At 33.7% G+C, this 20,689-nt stretch overlaps 1 protein-coding gene across 1 annotated transcript in view; it reads right to left on the reverse strand.

Moving 5' to 3' along the window:
* Positions 1-20,689, reverse strand: part of Cad87A (cadherin 87A) — a 514,332-nt gene that overhangs the window by 34,989 nt on the left and 458,654 nt on the right. Inside the window, exon 6 of the mRNA XM_069111394.1 lies at positions 4,371-4,628. Coding sequence (XP_068967495.1) covers positions 4,371-4,628 — 258 coding nt within the window. The remainder of the gene's footprint in view (positions 1-4,370; positions 4,629-20,689) is intronic.

The following is a 20,689-nucleotide window of genomic DNA, read 5'->3' on the forward strand; positions in this document are numbered from 1 at the left end:
TGACCGTTACAGGCAACTGCCAACGAATAGCAACAGAGTAAGTGTTTTTTTTTTTTTATTTGGAAGAATTTTACAATCAATTCTCATTGAGAATTATAAGTAAATTATTCTGGCGTGGTACTATAAGGTGAATAATAAATGATTACCGTGTGGTTGCTTCTAGCTGAATCTAATGTTTAGATCTAGAGGGTAATGTCTTTTTAGTCTGCGAGTCTGAACCGTCGTGTCAAGTAATTGAGTAACTAGTGGGTTTTGATGGTTGTTAATTCTTATGTTATATCTATTACTGAATTTGGATATTTCTTCTTTAACTGCAGGTATCTTAAGGTCGCGATGTATTGTTTCGTTGGTAACATACCAAGGTGCATCTATTAAGGATCTTAGAGTTTTTGATTGGAATCGTTGAAGAATTTCTATGTTTGAATTACTCACTGCTCCCCATAGTGAGTAAGTGTTGAATGGCTTCGTATGAATATTGGAAATAAGGTAAGGAAAGTGAGAATTTCTTCGGCTTATTGACATAAACGCATAAAGGGATAAAAATATAAATATAAAAACATAAATGTATAAAGATACAAAAGGTTAAAAATAAAAACGAACAAAGGGATAGAAATATCTTTTATGTATTTTTATACTCGTATTTATTATAATTTATATTTTATATAATAAAATTTTGTGTCTAACAATCGTAGTAATCATTTCTTTTCTTTAATAATTTCTAGTTCAAACAACAACTGTGCAATTTTTCTCCCAAAAGTCAGCAGTAACAGAGATTGGTTACACGTTGCTGTATTTTGGCGTAATTACGGAGGATTACATTGATTCCTTTTTCGAAAAACACACAAACGCTTATTGTATTTTTAAATTGTATATTCGTATTTATTATAATTTATATTTTATATAACAAAATTTTGTGTCTAACAATCGTAGTAATCATTTCTTTTCTTTAATAATTTCTAGTTCAAACAACAACTGTGCAATTTTTCTCCCAAAAGTCAGCAGTAACAGAGATTGGTTACACGTTGCTGTATTTTGGCGTAATTACGAAGGATTACATTGACTCCTTTTTCGAAAAGCACACAAGCGCTTATTGTATTTTTAAATTGAGACAGAAATATAAATTGAAAATATCAGACAAGTTTAATAAGAAATTTTCACTTGGTATATATAACTTCTTATAACACGTTTAACGCGTTTGATTGATAACGAGAGACGTAAAGACGTAAAGCATCGAATCAAAATCTTTCACCTTTTTTTTTATTAGCAAGATAAATTCCCTGATATTCTTTTTTACTTCGTGCAGAAATATTTTTTACTTCCCTGTAAAGAAGTTCTATTAAACTGTTTCAGTTGTTTTAGCCTTTATTGCAAAGTTATTAGCCTTTATTGGTGCTTTTAAGCAACGCAATGTTGGCGTGGCTCGTATCGCCAGCTGCATAATGACGTAACGACGTTTGAGATATTCGTTCACGTTAAAACGGGAAAATTATGGTGAGTATTAGGGCCAATGTGTAAGCTAATACATAGATACTTGATCTTTATACTGCAGTACGTGCTAGTATAGTAAACGTGCTGGATATAGTGAAATTTTCTTCATTGTTTTCTAACGCGATATAATCAGTGTATGATTGTGCTTAATCTTTTTTAGACATTTTTAGACAACTACTAATTACATTAATAACTATGGTAATTATTGTAGGAATTTAAGTAGGAATGTAATTTTTGTTATTTCAATTCCGCTCACCGTTTATTAACATTTTAAACTGTCACGTTTAATAACTTTTTAAACTGGCGCGTCCGATGATTGAAAAACTAATTGATAAATCAATTTCGGACGAAGCTTGTTGTTGAAATTTGTTATATTTATCATGAATTTATTATAAATTTCTCCAAGGACCGATATTTCAATTTTTATTTCACCATTTATTTTATTGATCATTTATTTTAAACGACGTAGGCTCAATTTATTTATTGAAAAAAGTAAATGTTTCTCTTCAACGTTAGAACTTTTCAATTTTTCATGTTCTTCTGTTGAAAATGGATACAATCCCAGCGTGAACTATTTCATTTTAAGAAAATTTCTCAGCTTTCGCGTTTTGGACGACTGTGACAGAGCCACACTATACAGCAACAATGGCTACATTGTCAAAAATAATTACACAAGACTTGTGTAATATACGATAAACAATAAGTGGAACTGAAATAAAAGAAATACATTTGTATTTCAAGACCACATTCACATCCCAAAAAGATCTAGTCCCGTGTAACTATTAATTAGTTTAGAAAAATTCATAAGAAACACCTGCTTCTTTCGTTGTTACAGGAGAATCTTCTCTTAATTGTTATTACTAAATAATTTGAATTAAAAATTTGGAAGAACTCATGTTCCTTCCATCATCGGAGAGCTCTAAATTAACTCGGACAAACAAATGGATTTGCAAAAGTTGAAAAAACTATTTTTCCGAATTTTGAAGATTCTTATTAGAGGTATCACACATTTAAATGACACGACGAATATTCTGATCGTTTTAAATTTCTCTTAAACCAAATTTCAATTTTCAAAAGTTCTCACAAACGAGAAATCTTCCTTGGATAAGTAACACATAACCGTAAATGTGAATTTAAAAATGTTTCAGGTATCATAATTTATCGCAGAAGATTTAAGTTTATATCAGATAATATGTTTAAAAGTTTCGTCAAATACAAAGTTCGTTCGCAAAGTCAAGCTGGCAAATTCTCTGGTTTTAGATGGTTTGCAATGGGTTTACACGGTTCGTTGCGGAAAATGAAATAACCATGTATGCAAATTTAGTTTTCAGTTTGTCGATGATTCAAGCAGTGGAGACAGCCAATTCTGCGCGACTATTGAATACAAAAAATAAAAATATATTGCGGACACGTGACAGCTAGAAAAAAATTAGTACTGCCTTTTTCAGGTTAAAAATAACATTTTAACGAACAAAAGTAAGATTGGAAAAAATAATAGTAAATTATCGAAGTTGTATAGCTTCTGTTACGTATTTCTTCATACTTCTTTTTCAAAATTAAAGAGATCACTTTTAATTTACTAATAATAATTTAAGAAATTGATATGTTTTTAAATATATTGAACTGATAAAATCTTTTATCGTTTACGGAAGGATTGACATTTATTTAATAATAAATATGTTTATCGAATCGCCAACAAGGAAGATATATCGAATGTTAATTACCTATCTATCTCTTGAAACTGTAATTTTCACCACACTGTTCATTAATTTAATGAAAGGCCATGCATCCCAGATGTGCACTAATTAAAAAGAAATTGAATCCTAATTGCTTTCAAAATGACCACTGAAAATATCATTAATTTTATTAACTACCAAATGCTGATCAATTAGTTAATCACTGTTTAACCCCTAATTTTAAAGATTAAAATCGTTTTACTTCATCCTATTCAATCGTATTTTTCACGGAAAGCAGAGCGTGGTATTTCATAGAGTATATTTGAGTATTTACAATCCATCAGTAATGGTTTAGAAAATTTTCTAAATAGTAATACTCGAAGGCAATTTTATGATTCATAATTTTTCACGAAATTATCATTTGAAATGCAATCAATGATATTAAAAATATTTAGAACTTTTTTTTTAGAGGTTTTTTTGGCTATGGGAATTGGCTATTTGGATACACATATCTAAAGAAATATATGGAAATATTGTATATGTACATACAGTCGTTTAAATTATTATGCTGATTCATACTAATATATTTATAAAACCTTTTTTTATAATTTCCATGATTCGTACAAAGAAGCGAAGTTCAAGAGACGATGTTTATTTTCTTCAAACTTAAGAAACTTTCTAACAACATAAGACACTGTTAACCCTGGAACGATCGTAGCGGGTATATCTCGCCCCAACGTGTCATATTAATTCCAAAAATTATATTAATTTTTAGCAGAATAAATACTGTTTATTTATATTTTGCTTCCGACTTACTCACATCTACGATTTATTGAAAAAATACTGTAAAAACTGTAAAACCATTGTTTGGAAAAAATAATGGATTATGTAAACAGAGAATCACGAAGAATCACGAAAGTACTACGAAAACGAGTTAAAATCTGCTAAAAAAAGTTTAAACCTAAAGCATAACTTAACTTAAGGCATAATATTTATTTTCGCAGTTGATGAAACGTTGAGGAACGATTTGATTCCCCCGACAAGGTTCCTTGCCAAAAATGAATAGGAAAAATAAAAATAAGGAAACAGCAAGGTTTCAGCATACCGAGGAAGAAATAGTGGAAGCAGAGGAAAATTTGATCAACGAATCGGGCAGCGATAAGTGCCCATGGGATATTAGCGGTGTAACGAGTATTAATGACTCACCTGTGGCTGAGGAACGCAGGTTAGATCTATGGTGTCGCCCAACAGGTCAGGATCCATTACTCTGATACCTGGAAGAATTGTCGAGCCAACTGGGAGATCCTCCTCGGCCACAGCCTCGTATGGCACGTTGAGAAAACGCGGAGGATTGTCATTTTCGTCCAGCACAATTACATATGCATCTACCCCGACGATGTTCGGTTGTTGCCCTGTTGGCACTTCGTCTTCAAGCGTCACGCGGAATCGTATTGCATCATACTCCTGAAACAGGTAGATAATTCGCATAAATTGACTGAATTGCTGCTTCGAATATAATTCATGAAAATATGTGCGTTTATTTGCAAAATTTATTAGAAATAACGATCTCATGTTATTTTATAAATGTTTTAAATATATATATGTAAATTCTATGGCATTTAAACTGCCCGGCAGTCGACACTTTTTACTTTTCTATTGTTTTATCGCCAGTCATTTGCTGAATTCAGGACTTAGAAAATCGATTCTTCAGGTAAAATTTGTAGTAGATTTGTTATTAACTGTTATTGCATTTAATTTAATTATGTCCAAAATAAACTCAATTTCCCAGAATCCATCGTCTGATTTACCCTAAGGATTTACGTTATTACATATATATAGTGTCTGTTATTGTATGGTAAATAGCGTATTCCAATCGATGTTTTTCATTTGGTCAGTTTGGTGGGAAGCATTTAAAGCCAGGACAATAATTCCGAGAATGGTAGATTTAGAAAATGACTATTTAAGGGAATAACGTGTTTTTCTGTTAACCGAAAATATATTCTTAAAGAATACGCATAAAAAATTAACTATTCGATAATAGTTAAGAATACAGGAAAATACATCAAATTCTACCGAGAAGTATAATACGATGGAATGATAATAAATCTCGTTAAACAAGAAATCAGAGAGCAATAATTTTGAGAGTGACAGAAAGGACAATAAAATAAAACAAAAGAAATTTCATTAAACAAAGATCTATTATTACAATCAGAGAGTATGCAAGTAAGTTTGTTAATTTCGAAAATAAATAAATGACAAAAGTAACAGGTAGTTTTAAATAAAACATAATTTTATCCTGTGTACATATTATGTTTTTCCCGATACATAAGATTGTATCCTTTGTTCGTAAAGCGTGTTTCTTCAAATTTTTATCAAATTTTATTATCAAGCTTTATCAAATTTTGTACCGTTCGGGATATTTATTTTAATTACAAGTATCGCTCGTTTGCAAATATTTCCAAGCTTATACTTCGTTGAAACAAAAACGAATTACAAGCGAAAGTTTAAACGTACCAGGCTACGATGCAAGTGCAAAAAAATAGGGATCGTTGAAGTATGTATAATCGCGTTTTCTCTTGGGTCATCTTCCAGTCGATTAATCTTGGATAATGAACATTAATTGAGAGAAAAACAAATGTCGTTAAGGCCGATGGAACAGTTCGCCAGTTTGCAGAGAGTGGCACCTCGTTTGCCAACTTCTCAACTCTAGCGAGCAGACTTTTTTGACTGATGCACCAAAACCACGTCCTTAAACGTTGTGTTTACATTTAAGCTTTTGCTGCACGGCAACAATTTTCTTAAGCAGTCACTCTGATATCTACATACATAAATCTCGTTGTATTGTCTGCTGGAGGAGAAAACAAAGAGGACAATGGAACGAACGTCTTCAGTTCTTGCGTACAATTTTCGAGATAAATAATTACGATCACATTACGTATATTTGTTTCATTGTAAAACGAAGCGAAATAAACAAGTTTGCCTTCTCTCTAAGATGTTTATTTGCTACGTTATTCTACTTGATGTTGATATCTCTCGTTTCGAAACACTTGTTAACAGCATCGCTGTTACTTAATCTGCTGTTTTAGTCGCCCTATATAGGGCGGCTTAAACAAAATCTCGTGGACTGTCCCCCAGAATCCAGTATCATAATATCGTTCTTTTTTAATTAAACTAAGTGATTTAGGACGCTAAATCTTTTAACGGCAACTTCTCCTGGGACAAAGTCTGCTAAGGCCACGAAAAACCAGACTCTCTCGGTTTCTCAAAATGGAAGGTAGTCGATTTTTGTTATTCGGACAGCTCTTATCAAATTGGATAATAAATATGAATAATAGCAAATTTTTATTCTACATAAGTAGAAGGACAAGATATTAAGTTCGATAGAAAGATAATGACGTTGTGCTTCACGTAGTCAGCTACAAACATCATTCCACACCCAAGTTCGAATCCCGACACCGTAGTTCCTGTTTTTCACGATTTCTAGATGACAAGACTCGTCCATGGATGGAAAGGAAAACGAAACCGATCGGAGATAACTTCCGGCTGTCATCAAGCGAAAAAAGTAGGGAAGATGGTGTTACACCCCAAGACGAAGAACTGAAACTTCTTCTGATGAAGAAGCGCGGAGATGTACTTCGAGACATTTAGAAGCTCGAGAGAGGAGAAGAATAAAAGTACACGTAAGAGTAACTTGCAAATTATCAGAAAAATACATAATGATACATAAAAATACAAATTCTTTCCGTAAAATCAAATGTTTCTTTAACTTGCTGTCCCAGTCTCTTTGTTCGGTTTAATAAGAATTAGTCGAACGAGAAATAAATATCTTTCATTTTCCATTTAATAATTTACTTATAATTCTCAATGACAATTGATTATAAAAATTCTACCAAATAAAAAAAAGAAAAAAGAATTTTCCATTTAAATGAAAGGAGAGCATTTTTTTCTCCTTTAGCAGGCGTCACGGAATGATTTGTTGAAGCGTTTAATTAATAATACGTAACACTTTAGCACGCGGGATATCTGTGTATTAATAAACAATTTGCATATAGAGTATATGTATGTATCCCTTATACATGTATGTACGTGTTCCATATGAATTATTATGAGAGTTTTTTTCTTTTCGTAATACAAGTCGATATTACCACGTCTGTGTATTGTTACGACACGTATTGTTATATTGCGATGTTATAAGTCTATTGAAAGTTTTGTTGAAAGTTTGGCAAACAAATTAGCTCGTTAGTTTTGCCTTGGTATCTTTTCTTTGCTAGTTGCCTTTGGAACTCTTATCTTGCTTTATCGTTCAACGACCATCAAAACATCCCAAATTAGAAAATTTACTGTAACCCATGGCTGCGAATCGTGTCATTTTAAGTGCATTTCCGGGTACCTTACACGAGTTGCTAATAGAATTACCTAATTAGCAACGAGCTATCCTAGTTTTGCCATCACAGGCTTTGCAAAAAGTTCAACGCGCAGAAACTGCACAGAGTCTTCAAATAGTTTTCTTGAATATAACATACGTCGCTTCTGTATATCTTTTACCTTGTAAAGAAAACGTCTGTATACAGGGTGTCCCGGAATTTGTGATACAACCGGCAGGATGATGATTGTAAAAATAAGTCGAAAAAAAAAGAACCTTTTTTCATTCAAGGATCCGTTTTCGAAAAAAATGAGCTTGAAAATTCATCAGATAGTCACGTATTAACTGGAAGTTTCGAATTATGAAACTTGTATTCAACTCTTATAGAAAGAAGACTAAAAAGAAAACACCCCACTGACTTCACTAAAGAAATAAAATAGACAAACTCGAAGATGGTATCTCGCTGGGGTAGCCATCCACGTGTTATTTAGCAATTAAATTAGAAAAATTTACCAAATGTCCAGCTGGACAAATTATAAAGTACGAATTAAATAATAATAATAAAAAAAACTTGTGTTTCTGCTGATGTTTGTATTATTACATTACTTTATTCTGCATTTAATTAGATTAACTTCGTAAATAAGAATGAGATCACTAGTTTGTACGAGTCATTTTATTATCGTGACATTGTCCATGTTTGATAACGATTCATCTATTACTCCACGTTTTAACAATAATTTTAGCAACTATTTCTTTATTAATTATTCCTTCATTCCATTAATAATAATTAATTCAAATGAAGCTTTAAACGAAAAAATGTTACTCCTTTCCTTTGACTTATTTCTAATAATCACCACTCGACCACCATGATTTTCAGAGTCACCTTGTATATCGGCTGCCAAAAGTTTTCAGCCAAAGTGAAGTTCAGTATTTCCGCGTAACTTATATATTAATCAAATTCTTGCGCATATTTTTACAATATCGTACTTTATGAAATACCTTACGTGCTACGTTCGCGGAATGAACATTCACTTTTAAAAACTCTTTAAGCGAAAATAAAATTAGCCACAAAATTATCTCGAAGTGCATTTATTTTGAAACCATTCGTGGCTCGTACATTGACGACAATCGATTCAAATGATTCAGACAGTGGCGAAAGAATAGCGTACTATTGGGTTGGCAACTAAGTGATTGCGGATTTTATTATTACCACCTAATGACAAAATCCGCAATCACTTAGTTGCCAACCCAATACTTGGCTAACTTGGGATTTACAACTCGTAGAAGCAAGAAATCTACGCCATTCGAATGTTATAACGAGCATTATTAACCCTTTCGCTTCAAGCGCCGCTTATAGGAGGCATCCACAAGATGACCTGTGGGTACGAGCGCCACTTATAGGCGGCATTCACAAGATGACTTCTGGGTACGAGCGCCGCATATAGGTGACGACTTCTGAGTCCGACACCCCATATATCCGGCATCCAAATGATGCATATACAAGTGCTATCTGTAGCCAATAATATATTTTTTCGTTATCGGCAGAACATTTTCTGTTGATTTTATTGACATATTGGATTAATCACTCCTTAAAGTTACTCATTGTTGAAACAACATCAAAACGTTTCACGCAATATATTTCAAACATCCAAACGATCGTATACTGTTCATGCTAAAAAATCTATTAAATCCATTGACAGTGAAACGATATTTCATATACGGTTCTTACAAGAATTATTGTTATTTAAGACTTAGGAAAACGTATATACAGCAAGCACGCACACTTTGCGTATTTCTGGCGCGCGTTTCCATTCAGTGACAGTACTTGGGCGGACTGGACTGTTGAAGCGAAAGGGTTAAAGTTGAAACACGATTCGACCAAGATGTTAAATTTGCATCTTGGTAATAGGAATTTCGTACGACTACTTATTGCGAGTTTCGAATACTAGAGATATGTGAAAGGAGCAAGTGGTCGAATTCTAGCGAAAAGGGATGAAAGGAAGAGTGCATGGCCGTGCAAGGTATTAGATGGACGTGTCTGAATGTATTCTAGGAATGTTTGCATAGCTGGGCCAAAGTGAGTGAAAGAAAAGGTGGAATAGAGAAGAAAAGAATGCACAGGTGTTGGAGTACATTGCATGGAAGATGTGTGTCTGAGACAATGAGGCAGTCTTTGAATCTGTTTTCAGAGGACGTTTCGCTATACCTGTTTGAAAAAGTAAAAAGAGTTTCTTTCTTCCCTGCATTTTCTAAGCTGCTAAAACTAACGAAGTTATATCTGTCGTTCGTGATCGAGTAGGATTATTTATTAGAATTTTATTTATTCAAATTCTATGTAGAGAAGATACTCGTGTAGGATTAAGATCTGAAATGTATGGTACGGATTTGTTAAAGTTATTTGCAGGTGTTTCATTAATACGATGAATTTTAATAATTTCGTGATGACTCGCACGGTTCTCTTCTACATCTGAATCAAAGTTTATAATATGCATGAAATTGAATAACAGTGAACGCAATAATAATATAATAATAAATAGGTCAAAGTTGATCAAAATAGGGATTTAAAGACCTGTTAAATATATATATATATATTTATATATACAGTAAAGAAATTCGATTATTTATACGAGATAATATGTACCGGTTCTCCCTCGGATAATCGAAAATCGTAAAAGGAAAATTTTGATAATGTAATACTGTGCATGTATTTAGGTTTAATTAATTATTTAATCGACCGAAAGTTTGATTACCTGCTTTTACAATACCTGACTGTACTGTTTCCTTTCTGTACACTTCTATACACTTTCCTACTCTTTGTAAAAGAAAATTGATGATTTGTGATGACTTGAAAATTTCGAAAAACATGAAATTATAGTACAGTTCAAAACACCTCGAATGATAACCGAGACCACATTGTACGCACCAAATCGATGAAATTACTGTAGTGTTGAATATTATACCTAGTTTAATGTCTTCGCAAATACCTGTTCGACTGTCTGAAATCTACTTCAGTTTTCACGAGTGTCTTAACACGTGTGGACAAAGGCACAGTTCGAATTGGTCACTGAACAATTTTGGAGATCGTTGTCCAACGATAGTACAACAGAAATTTAAACGTGGAATACGGCGATAACGCGCCAAAGGATATTTACCCGAGCGTGTGAGAGAGTCTCAAGAATTTTAACGTGAAAATCAAACTATAGAAGAAGCCCTATCGGCAGCAAATTTGTCGACGAGTTAAACAGTCTGTCGGAGTTTCTAACTTACACATTTTACATCTGCGAGCAACGGTTCACATTTCAAGGCGGAAAATCGACTCGCGAATCATTGATCCTCTAAAACAGAACCAGTGACGTAACTATGGTTTCTCACGTTTTAGGCTGAAGCACGTTCCACATCAAATCAAAAGGCTTCTCTAAAGGATAGCGAAACTTCCGTGGTAACTTTGTCCTTTCGAAAACGTGCACCGTAGTCGTTCATGCATGCGTAATGGTCGAGCCACAATGCTGCTGGCTTTCGAGCAAGTGAATCTCGAATAACGTCGACCTAATTGTGCACGATCGTACGTGTACAATGCAACGCGAAGAAAATAACGAGACGTAGCAGGAAAGAACGTTTTCATGACGAAGGTGAACACACGAGGAGAATTGCTTAAGATGAATTTTGTAGTACGACAATATTCAGATAAAGCGTTTCTTTAAGAGGAATACAATTTACAATTACCAGTTACACTCAACACTTTGACGATCGTATTCTCTGACAAAGCATATAACCTGAATGGGAAAATAAAATTGTAAAATTGAAAATGCGTATTTTAGCAATCGATTGAACAGATTCAAACGGTTGCGGGGGTTCGTTCTGATTTACATTTCGATTCGATATACATTTGTTGAATTACATGGGTGCCATTTCGTTCCACAATCTTCCCCATCTTTCACGTAATTTGAATATTCCATGCTCGGAGAATCTCTCAGGTTTTTCGGCGGAAAACTTTCCAATGTGATTTTTTATGTCGAACAAAGAGTTAAAAATTGGAACGAACTTCCCGAGCAGCATTTAACGAGTGCAATATTTTATTAAAAATCAACGAGCATATTTAAAAGTACTTTTAGTAACGTTTCTTAGCGTGATATGCTTGAAAACAGTTTTTCCAATGGACAAGTGCCAAGAAAAATTTATTATTTTATTAAATTCCTCAAAAATCGAAATGAATCTTCCGAGCAATCAATATTGATAACGGTTCTAATATATTGATGACGGTTTCGTATTATTCAAGCATGTAATGTAAAAACACTATTGTAACGTTTCGTTTGTCGAATCAATTGCATTTCTTTACTGTTTTATTTGACAGTAGTTAACATTTTTATAGGACACCGTATGAAGTATGTAAAGTGTCAACGAGTTCCATTAACAAAATTGGAAAAATTTGAGTTTCGCTTTTTTTATTCGTCTATCATTGGTCTAATATTACATATTACGCGTTATAAACAAATTGTAAGTTTTTACAGGGTAAGAGACCGAGATTCCGTCGCTTGATCGATCTTTGTAGTTAAGTGCTCGAATCTGTAAACGGCACTTGGAATTTGAAGTAGATACGTGGCTAGTTAAAAGACAGCAAAAATAAACGAATTCGTCGTTGCAGAGTCTTCTGTAGCACTCTGTTTTTTCGCGAGTGGTGCACTACGTTATTTCTTAATATTCCAAGTCGTGTTTCAACATCTAAAGTACGTAATCCTGGTATCTATTTTCGGTGATGTGTGACGTATTGCTTCTATTTTCACATTCCCAAATGACGATGAAATGTTAGATAGTAGATGAAACTCTCCGCTTAGATTCCATTTCAATTCCTTTTTTAAATTCTATTCTATAAAAATATAAATTTGCAGAAATATCCGCTGTCTAATCGTAACTTGCAAATTATTAATTCTATTGTTATAATTATCGCGGATGTTTATGCAATTTCGTATCTTTATGAACGTGATTAAACAAAATCAAACTAGATGTTTTTTCCACTTAGTAAATACCATCGTTTTCTATATCTTTTAAATGTGCTTCATTAAGATAAAATGGATGATGTTATAGATTTTTTGTTTGGGCCTTTTTTCTATCGAAGGATAATATAAAAAGGTTTCTATAAAAAGATGGAAAATCTATAGATATATTCACTTTCTTTACGATATCTTTTTTGGCGGGAAAAAGTAGTAGATATTTACATTAGATACTTTCGTTATTTTATTATTGTTTATTATCAAATATTTTGTTTCAAACAATCATTTACATATCTACTTACACACACACACACATATTTACTTACTCTATCTTTTTACTCTCACTGTTTCAATTATTCGTAAACTCAATTGCAGATTAAACTAAACCGGTTAAACCTTTTTTTCTAAAATTCGAAGAAAGGCTGCTGCGAAGCGACATTTTCACGCGTTCATTGATATTACTTATTCGCGTGAAATAAAAACTCGTGGCAAAGCCGAAGAAAGTTGAAACGGTAAGTTGGCGCTCGGTGCATGTCCGCGGTGCGGCAGGAAGTAAAAAGAGACAGAAGCGTACAATTCAACGTAATGACTGCAATTTAGCGAGGGAGCAGGGGGTCAAGGATCCAAATACGATGCACGGTCTTATCATTATCACGCGCGTCACCGTGTTGCACACGTTGCCTCTCTCTCAACACGTGAGCGATCCGCGAGCACGGTAATTTCAACGTGACAGAGCCCAGAGAGGAAGTTCCTTTTCCGTCCGCGAAAACACGCCCCTTTGGATCCCGCATCCTCCTCGCTTTACCCTTCGCAGTTACATATATTCCCATTTCTCCTTCTTGTATCTCTGACTGTGAATAACCTTGGAAGCTCCTCTGCTTCCTTTTTGAACCGACACAATCACGCGACTTTCCTCTCTACTCTCTTCGAATCTGCCTTTTTAGTCCGCGGTTCTCTTCCCGTTCTTTCCTTCAATTCTTTCCTTTCTTTCTTTTTTTCTTTCTCATCTCCCTTTTCCTTTCTTTCCTCGTCTCGCGGTTCCGCAACGGTTCCAGATAATCCTCCTCTTATTCTTGAGTTTCCTGTCGGTTGCAGACAGAGGGACGGGACAACGTAACCACTTTCGAGGGACACAATGCGCCGACAACCCCGCCGCCTCGGTTTATCCCCGCGTCGTACTACCCACTGCTCTGCTTGTCGTGTATCGCGGCTACGTGCAGAGAATCGCGATCCGCCGCACAAAAGCTCGACAAGACCCTGTTTCGCTCGGTTTTGCGCTTTTATTTCGACGAACGGCAAACAGCCTCCGCGATCAGTCGACACTGTGACCTTCCCCTTTATCGATGCAATCGCAACGAGGTGCTGGTTGTGTCGCGACGTTTCCCCGAATTGCTCGACACCAGCACTTTATTAGCTTGCCACGTGACACTTTGACGTTGCTTATCGAGTTCAAAGGGAGTTGCGAAGCTAATAACACGAATACGAGATCCTAATTACAATGTGGAAAGTTAATGGAATATTTGGAAATACACGAATACGTAGAATACACGTGATGCGCTAAGTATGAACAATATTTACCATATTTGATTATTTTATCATATTTAAGAAAATCGTAGACATAACGTTTATCGAATGAAACGAATCTCTGTTTTGGTTTTAAGGTAGGACCTCGATTAACCTACTTAATCGAGACAGGTCGAGGAGTTCTGATAAATCCAGGTTCAACGAATAATCGAGGCTCGAGGGCAAATAAATGAAAACGAGTTTTCTATACCAAGATGAGCCTTTTATTTCCAAGAGATGTAATTGCTTTTGTACTATAACCATATTTCTCATTTGTAATACAATTATTTAATTAAATTATTTGATCAACACTGCTTTTAAAAGTGCTTTATCATGCCGTCCTCTCAGCATCATTAAACTTTCTGTTAGACTGAGTGTGTCTTCCTTATTCAAAGGATTGAAGCACCTTCTTTATGACTAATTTGTTCATTTTCTATAACCTCATCGATGGGCTAATTTTAGATAGCAGCGATTATATCACTGGATATAGCATCGTGTGGATTATTTTTCGGCAGCCGCACTTCTATGTCAAGCTCATCCACTTGCTCACTTGCTGATCCGGTATCGATCCACTGTGCGATTGTTTCTATCATTTATGACAGGATGTTCTGTATCGACAGTTTTACATCTGTAGAGCTTGAGTCATCAATTAATTATAGTCTGCACCTGAAATTTGTCCCATTGACATTTGACACTCATATAAATATATTTGTCGAGCCATTCACTGGGGTTAGGGGCGTTTAACGAACAGAATTTGATAATTAACCGTGACAATTAGATATTCGAGATGCTAATGACAATAATCTTAGGTTCAATAAGGAATACACGGTCAACAGGATAACAAATGCGCTTCCTTACTTGTCCAAAGCCCAAGTCAAACTGAACTCATATACTTTAATCTGTACCTCTCTGTACCCCTTGGGTCAATTCTTTTTAACACTAGAACTACCACATCAGTCAAATTGACTGGTTTTACAATTTTATTTTAAAACTCCTACTTCATATTATATCTTTTTTCCGCAATGATGTAATGACTTTCGCAACGATAAATAAAAGAATAATATAATGAATTTTATTTTGTTTTTTATGTATTCAAACTAAAAATAATTTTGTATTAAGGCTACTTATACCAATACCAGCCAAAACGACTGATACTTATCGAAGCGTAAAAGGGTCCTGCAATCTGTTTATCGAACCCCAATTAACCAGTTTCCTCGTTTCGTACAACTTCCCACACGTTTTTAAAATTTTTACTGCATTTCATTCAATATGATTATATCAGTTATTGGGAAAATTCCGGATTGATCGCTAGATGACTAGATGCTAACACTAGAAATACCACACCAGCCAAAACGACTGATTCTACAATTTTATAAATGTGTCAACCCTCGTTTAGGGATCACGGTCCCAGATGGATTAATAATACCAAAAATATGCTACATAACATGGGATTCCTTCTGTAAGAAGGTAATAAATCAATAAATATAAAAATATTCTATTATTACGTATTTTTTAAATACCAGTCATTTTCACTGGTTTTGGTAGAAATAGTTTCGTGTTAATTATCGGTAGTTCTAGTGTTAAAGAGAATTATACAACTACGTTATACCTCTGTTATGTACAAACGTCCATCCCGTGACTGTAGCTACGTTTAGTGACCAGATGTGTCACTTCAAGCCCAAGGCTACTGTCATAAATGTCGGGCAATCATAATCGGATTAAATCATAAATAACTACTACTAAGTATTATTAATTAATTAATTATTACAGCTATAATAAAAAATCTAGATTAAAGTATTGGGAATCTTCCCAAAAATTCCAAAGAAAAGGCCCCGATGTTCTTTCATCTCCGACATATTCATATAAATCTTCGATAACGAGGGATTTCAATGCAGTTAGAAAATTATCATTTGGCTATGAAGGAGGCGTTCGATATTATTAACAAAAGATTCCGGATAACCACGAGACGGTTAACCGAGGTTCTATTGTACTTCGTTAGCTACCTACATAAAAATATGAGTTTGCATAAATATCCAGAGTCTAGCGTTGACTATAGAAAAGAATATTAATATAATAATGTTGTTTATGTTTATTTATTTACCATTAAAATACACACATTAAAATACGCGTCATATAACGAGTTTCAATGATATTTAAATGACGACGACAAATATTACGCAGAAAGTGCTGCAAGTGTTTGTTGAAGAAAGTTTATCAAAGAAAGTTACAACAATGATTAGACTGCGGATTTTTCTGCATTTATGAGAAATTTGAAGATACGAAAGTGCATAGGATACGCATAATACGTGAGCAATATATAAGTATCCAATACCATTCATATTATTTAACAAATAAATCAATTTTCTATTTGTTCTGTTTTGTAAATTATCTTACGAAAGTACGAATTTTAATTATACAGTGAACAAAACAGATTATTGTGATTTTAACAAGATGTAACCATATTATGTAAGCGTAAAATTTTAGTTATTTGACAAAAAGTTTCTTGTTAAGGGAGGCAAGTTTCAGCAATTTATACTTTGAATTTCTTGCGCTAGTAAATAAAGCTCGTAATGTTTTTTTTCTCTATAACTGGGGATTGTAGTCTCAACCACAGAATGAAATTCTCCGCTATCTTTAAATTGCTTTGCAAAAACTTGCGACATTGATTGTTGCGGAAAGCAATAAAGAGTGATTAAGGAAAATTGTTCATCAAGCTGCGAAAGAAGTAAGTTCCTCTGGGTATAAGAAAAGTTGTCATGGTATATTGCATCAGCATTATGTTTTATATTTCTACTCTGGCCAGCTTTTTGATTTATAAAATTACAGCGGCAAGAAGAAAGTAAGAAAGAAAACGAAGGAAAGTGAACGCAGACGATCATTTCTCTAATTACGTAATATAATCTGCCATGAAGCGTTTGCGATATCTTTTAAATTTATCGTTTTCAATTCTCTTCTAATCTCTTAAATAAATACAAGATTCTATTAACTTATGAATGGTAAACAATTTTGACACGCAGCATAGACGGAACGTCTAGTAAACAATGTATTTATATATAAATTTTAAGCTTACGATTTGCATTCCAACAAAAGTTTTCTATTTCATGAATAACAACACATTGTTTATCGTAAATATCTGCGAATAAAATTATTGTTATTTTAATTATTACAGTGGCGTTTTTAAAAACCAACAACAATTTCTTACATTATTATCTATCTTGTAAATCGTTTTATTTACTAATCTGGCAAAAGATTCAAACAAGTTGCCTGTCTGTGAATTTCAAGAATTTCAAGTACATAATTTGAAACACCACACAAGTTGGTTAGAAAAACTGATCTACTTTTGTAAAGATGTTCCGCAAACTTCGGTTTGGGGTTCGATACACATGAGAAGTTGATCTTATCAATTTTATTCAGTTTCTTTATGAATATTGCGTAGGTGTTCGTCTAAATGTCACAGTGCTGCGGATATTGTGACAAGCAAAAGCGACGATTAATTACTATTGCCGCGAATCCTCTCGATCGTCTACGTGTCTTCTCGTATAACCGACAGGTAGCCCAGAAATGCGAGGTTATCAAAACTTCCTCGTCTGCGTCGAGAGTTGCTGGCGAGAATTCTATCGCAAGTGAAGACTTATATGTATACTAACATCGACTGGAAAGGTCTCGTTAAATAACCAATTCCATTAATCGATTTTCTCTTAGAAATAATCTGAACGAGATTCCTCTTCGACGATAGATAAGACTAACAGATAGATCGCGGATACTTATGCATTTATGAGAGCTATAAAAGTGTGAAAATGTAGAGAATGCACGCAGTATGTAAGAATACGTGAAATATCAGAAATAGAGCGATGGTTATAATATCTAGTGGGTGGAACAAATGTGGATAAAAATTCTACATTTTTGTCTACGATCATGAAAGTATGAAATTGCATGATATTGATGCAAATAGTAAGATAGACGCAAGGAACGAGAATGAGCGAATGAAGAACTCTGGAAAATCCGACAAGCAGCCACTTCGATGGAAAAATGAGATCTGTATAATTCTTGTTGCCTCTTGGCGCATAAGATTGCAACGAGCTGCTGAAATCTTTTCCGTTTAATACGAATCTAAATAGATACAGGTTCGGCCGAGCTATTTTCAGTTACGTAAAAATGTACGGATTCTTATAGAATCATACGATACGTTTAAAACTGTGAATAATCTAAGGATCTTTCAGAGCTCGAAATTTTAAGATTACGAACCATTGTTTCTATTTATCGTAAAAGCAATAGTGCAACTAATTTGCGCAGGAAAAATGTTATTTTCAAATATGGTTTCTATGTTACGTGATTTTATCATTTATATTACACGCGTATAATTATTTAATAATTTCTATTAAATTTTTTCATTTTTGTTCGCAAACGTTTATGGTAAATATATGAATAAAATATACATAAATATATATAAAATATATACACATACAATATATTAAATGGATTTGGATGGAGCATAAATAAATAAATGGAAAAACTCTCTTCAAATGAATGTTCTTATATTGTCGAAATTACGATGAATGATATTAATATTGTCGAAAAACGGAATTTGTTGACTAATCGTTTTGTACACATTTGCTAAGAAAGAAAAAAGGAAGAAAAATAAAAAATAAAGGGAGTTGATTCTTACTAAGGGAGCTGTTGGGGTACGTTGAAAAGAACATTGGAAATTTCAAGTTAGTACAACATGTCCATTATTCAGCAAACCAAATAAGCAACGATGCTACTAATACATAGTTCTATACTTCTTTACAGGTGCACGAACATGGTCGTATGTTTTATGCAACGTTAGAGACAAACTAACTCGGCAGTTGTTGCATATCGAATAGCAAAGTTGGGGAACAGAGTGAAAGGGCAAGGAACACAAAGTGTCCTAAATTATTTCACTGACGAAGAAAAGCGTCGTATATCGAAGACGCTATGCTCAACGCTGTTGAAAATTTTCATTTTTACGAATTGATTTAGCAATAATTATTTCTAATAAATTATAACTACTATGATCTTCGTGTAAAATGTAGATAACAGTAAAATTGTAATATTAACCTCTTGAAAATACGACGGAATCTTACGTGAATCGTGTAGCTTGCATAATAATAATAATAACAATAATAATAATAATAATAATCAAGAAATAGAAATGTGAAAGAGCGAAAACAAAAATATATATTACACGTCGTGGTGTTGGAATTAATGGAACGATCGATGATTGTAACATAAAGTAAAAATTAATATAATTTTCTTTCGATGAATTTGTCGATGAATTTTAGAGTGCGTTCTTTAATTCACAATTAAATTAAATTATCAAAATAAATTTAAGCTGATGTATTAATTTACTAAAGTTTAGTGATGTACATGTATCATAATGCTAATTACCGTGGGTCTTCTGCAACAGGCATTAATTTCACTCATTATCGAAAAACCGTTTTAATTGATTCGTTCGATCCGGACCGGAAAATTAGTTAATAGAAATTCCAAAATTTTACAATCTGTAATTTCCGGCTATTTTTTCATGAAACGATCTGTTTTTAAGGAATCCAGTCGAAAATGTAATTTCACGGTAATTTTCAAAGTATGCATTTTGTGCAGAACGACTTTCGAACGTGATGCAAAAGGAGACCTTTGCCTGAACCGGTAGCAGACGACACATTTAACGAATTCTTTCACAAATAAGAAATTTCGTCTATTGGGTACAGTAGAAGCGTCTTATCGTAACACTCGTTACTCAAACGTTCTCTCATGTGGACGTTCTACTACGCAAACAGCATATTTCTTATTAGAACACTCTATGTAAATATGCACATTGTGTGTGTAGGACGAAATTCACCCAGAATGATTTGCTACGAGATTGACATAGACGATACGCATTAACAGTGCAACGGAAAAGTAACGCAGCAGAGGTAACAATACTCAAACAATTATTTGATCCAGTTGCCAAAACAATGAGTGTTCCATAAGTCTGATCATTTTTAAATTTCTCAAGGAATAAACAGAATTGAGCAAAATAGATTCTTTTTGATTTTGTACAAGCAAACCAATATTTGCTTAATTTCATTTTATTCATTTATTGTTAAAAATGACAACGTGAGTTCGCGCTCACCATCCATATGCAGATGCGCTATTTACAATAAATAGTAACTAGAAGATAGTTCTAGATATAATCGGTAGATTTAATCGATAGGTTTAAGATATTCTTTTGTTTTTATCCCTAGCCCATGTAAGAAAGTGCAATAAAGGTTATTCAGCTCAGAACGGTGTGATAAATTTATCCGAAGAATAAACTAATGGCTATGGTGATCCTACCTCTAAATACAGAAAAAACAACATTTATTTGTTTGTAAGTTTATTTTAAGGTAGTCCCACTAACAGTAAAATCAATTTATTTCATTTCGTCTGAAGTATTTTATATAAAATCCGGTGCTAAGTATTTTTTACTTTATTATGTGACAATTCTCTTATCCAAACATTTTTGTCCTTCAATTAGTTGACACAACGGAGTTTCCACTGTAGTTGGCGAACCACTGAAAATTTCGTCGCGTTTTCAGCCTGGTGCACGTAGCGAGAGACGATAAATAAAT

The sequence above is a fragment of the Bombus flavifrons genome, chromosome 4 (genome assembly GCF_040668555.2).
Source record: "Bombus flavifrons isolate JBK064 chromosome 4, iyBomFlav1_principal, whole genome shotgun sequence".
In the NCBI taxonomy this organism is placed as follows: domain Eukaryota; kingdom Metazoa; phylum Arthropoda; class Insecta; order Hymenoptera; family Apidae; genus Bombus; species Bombus flavifrons.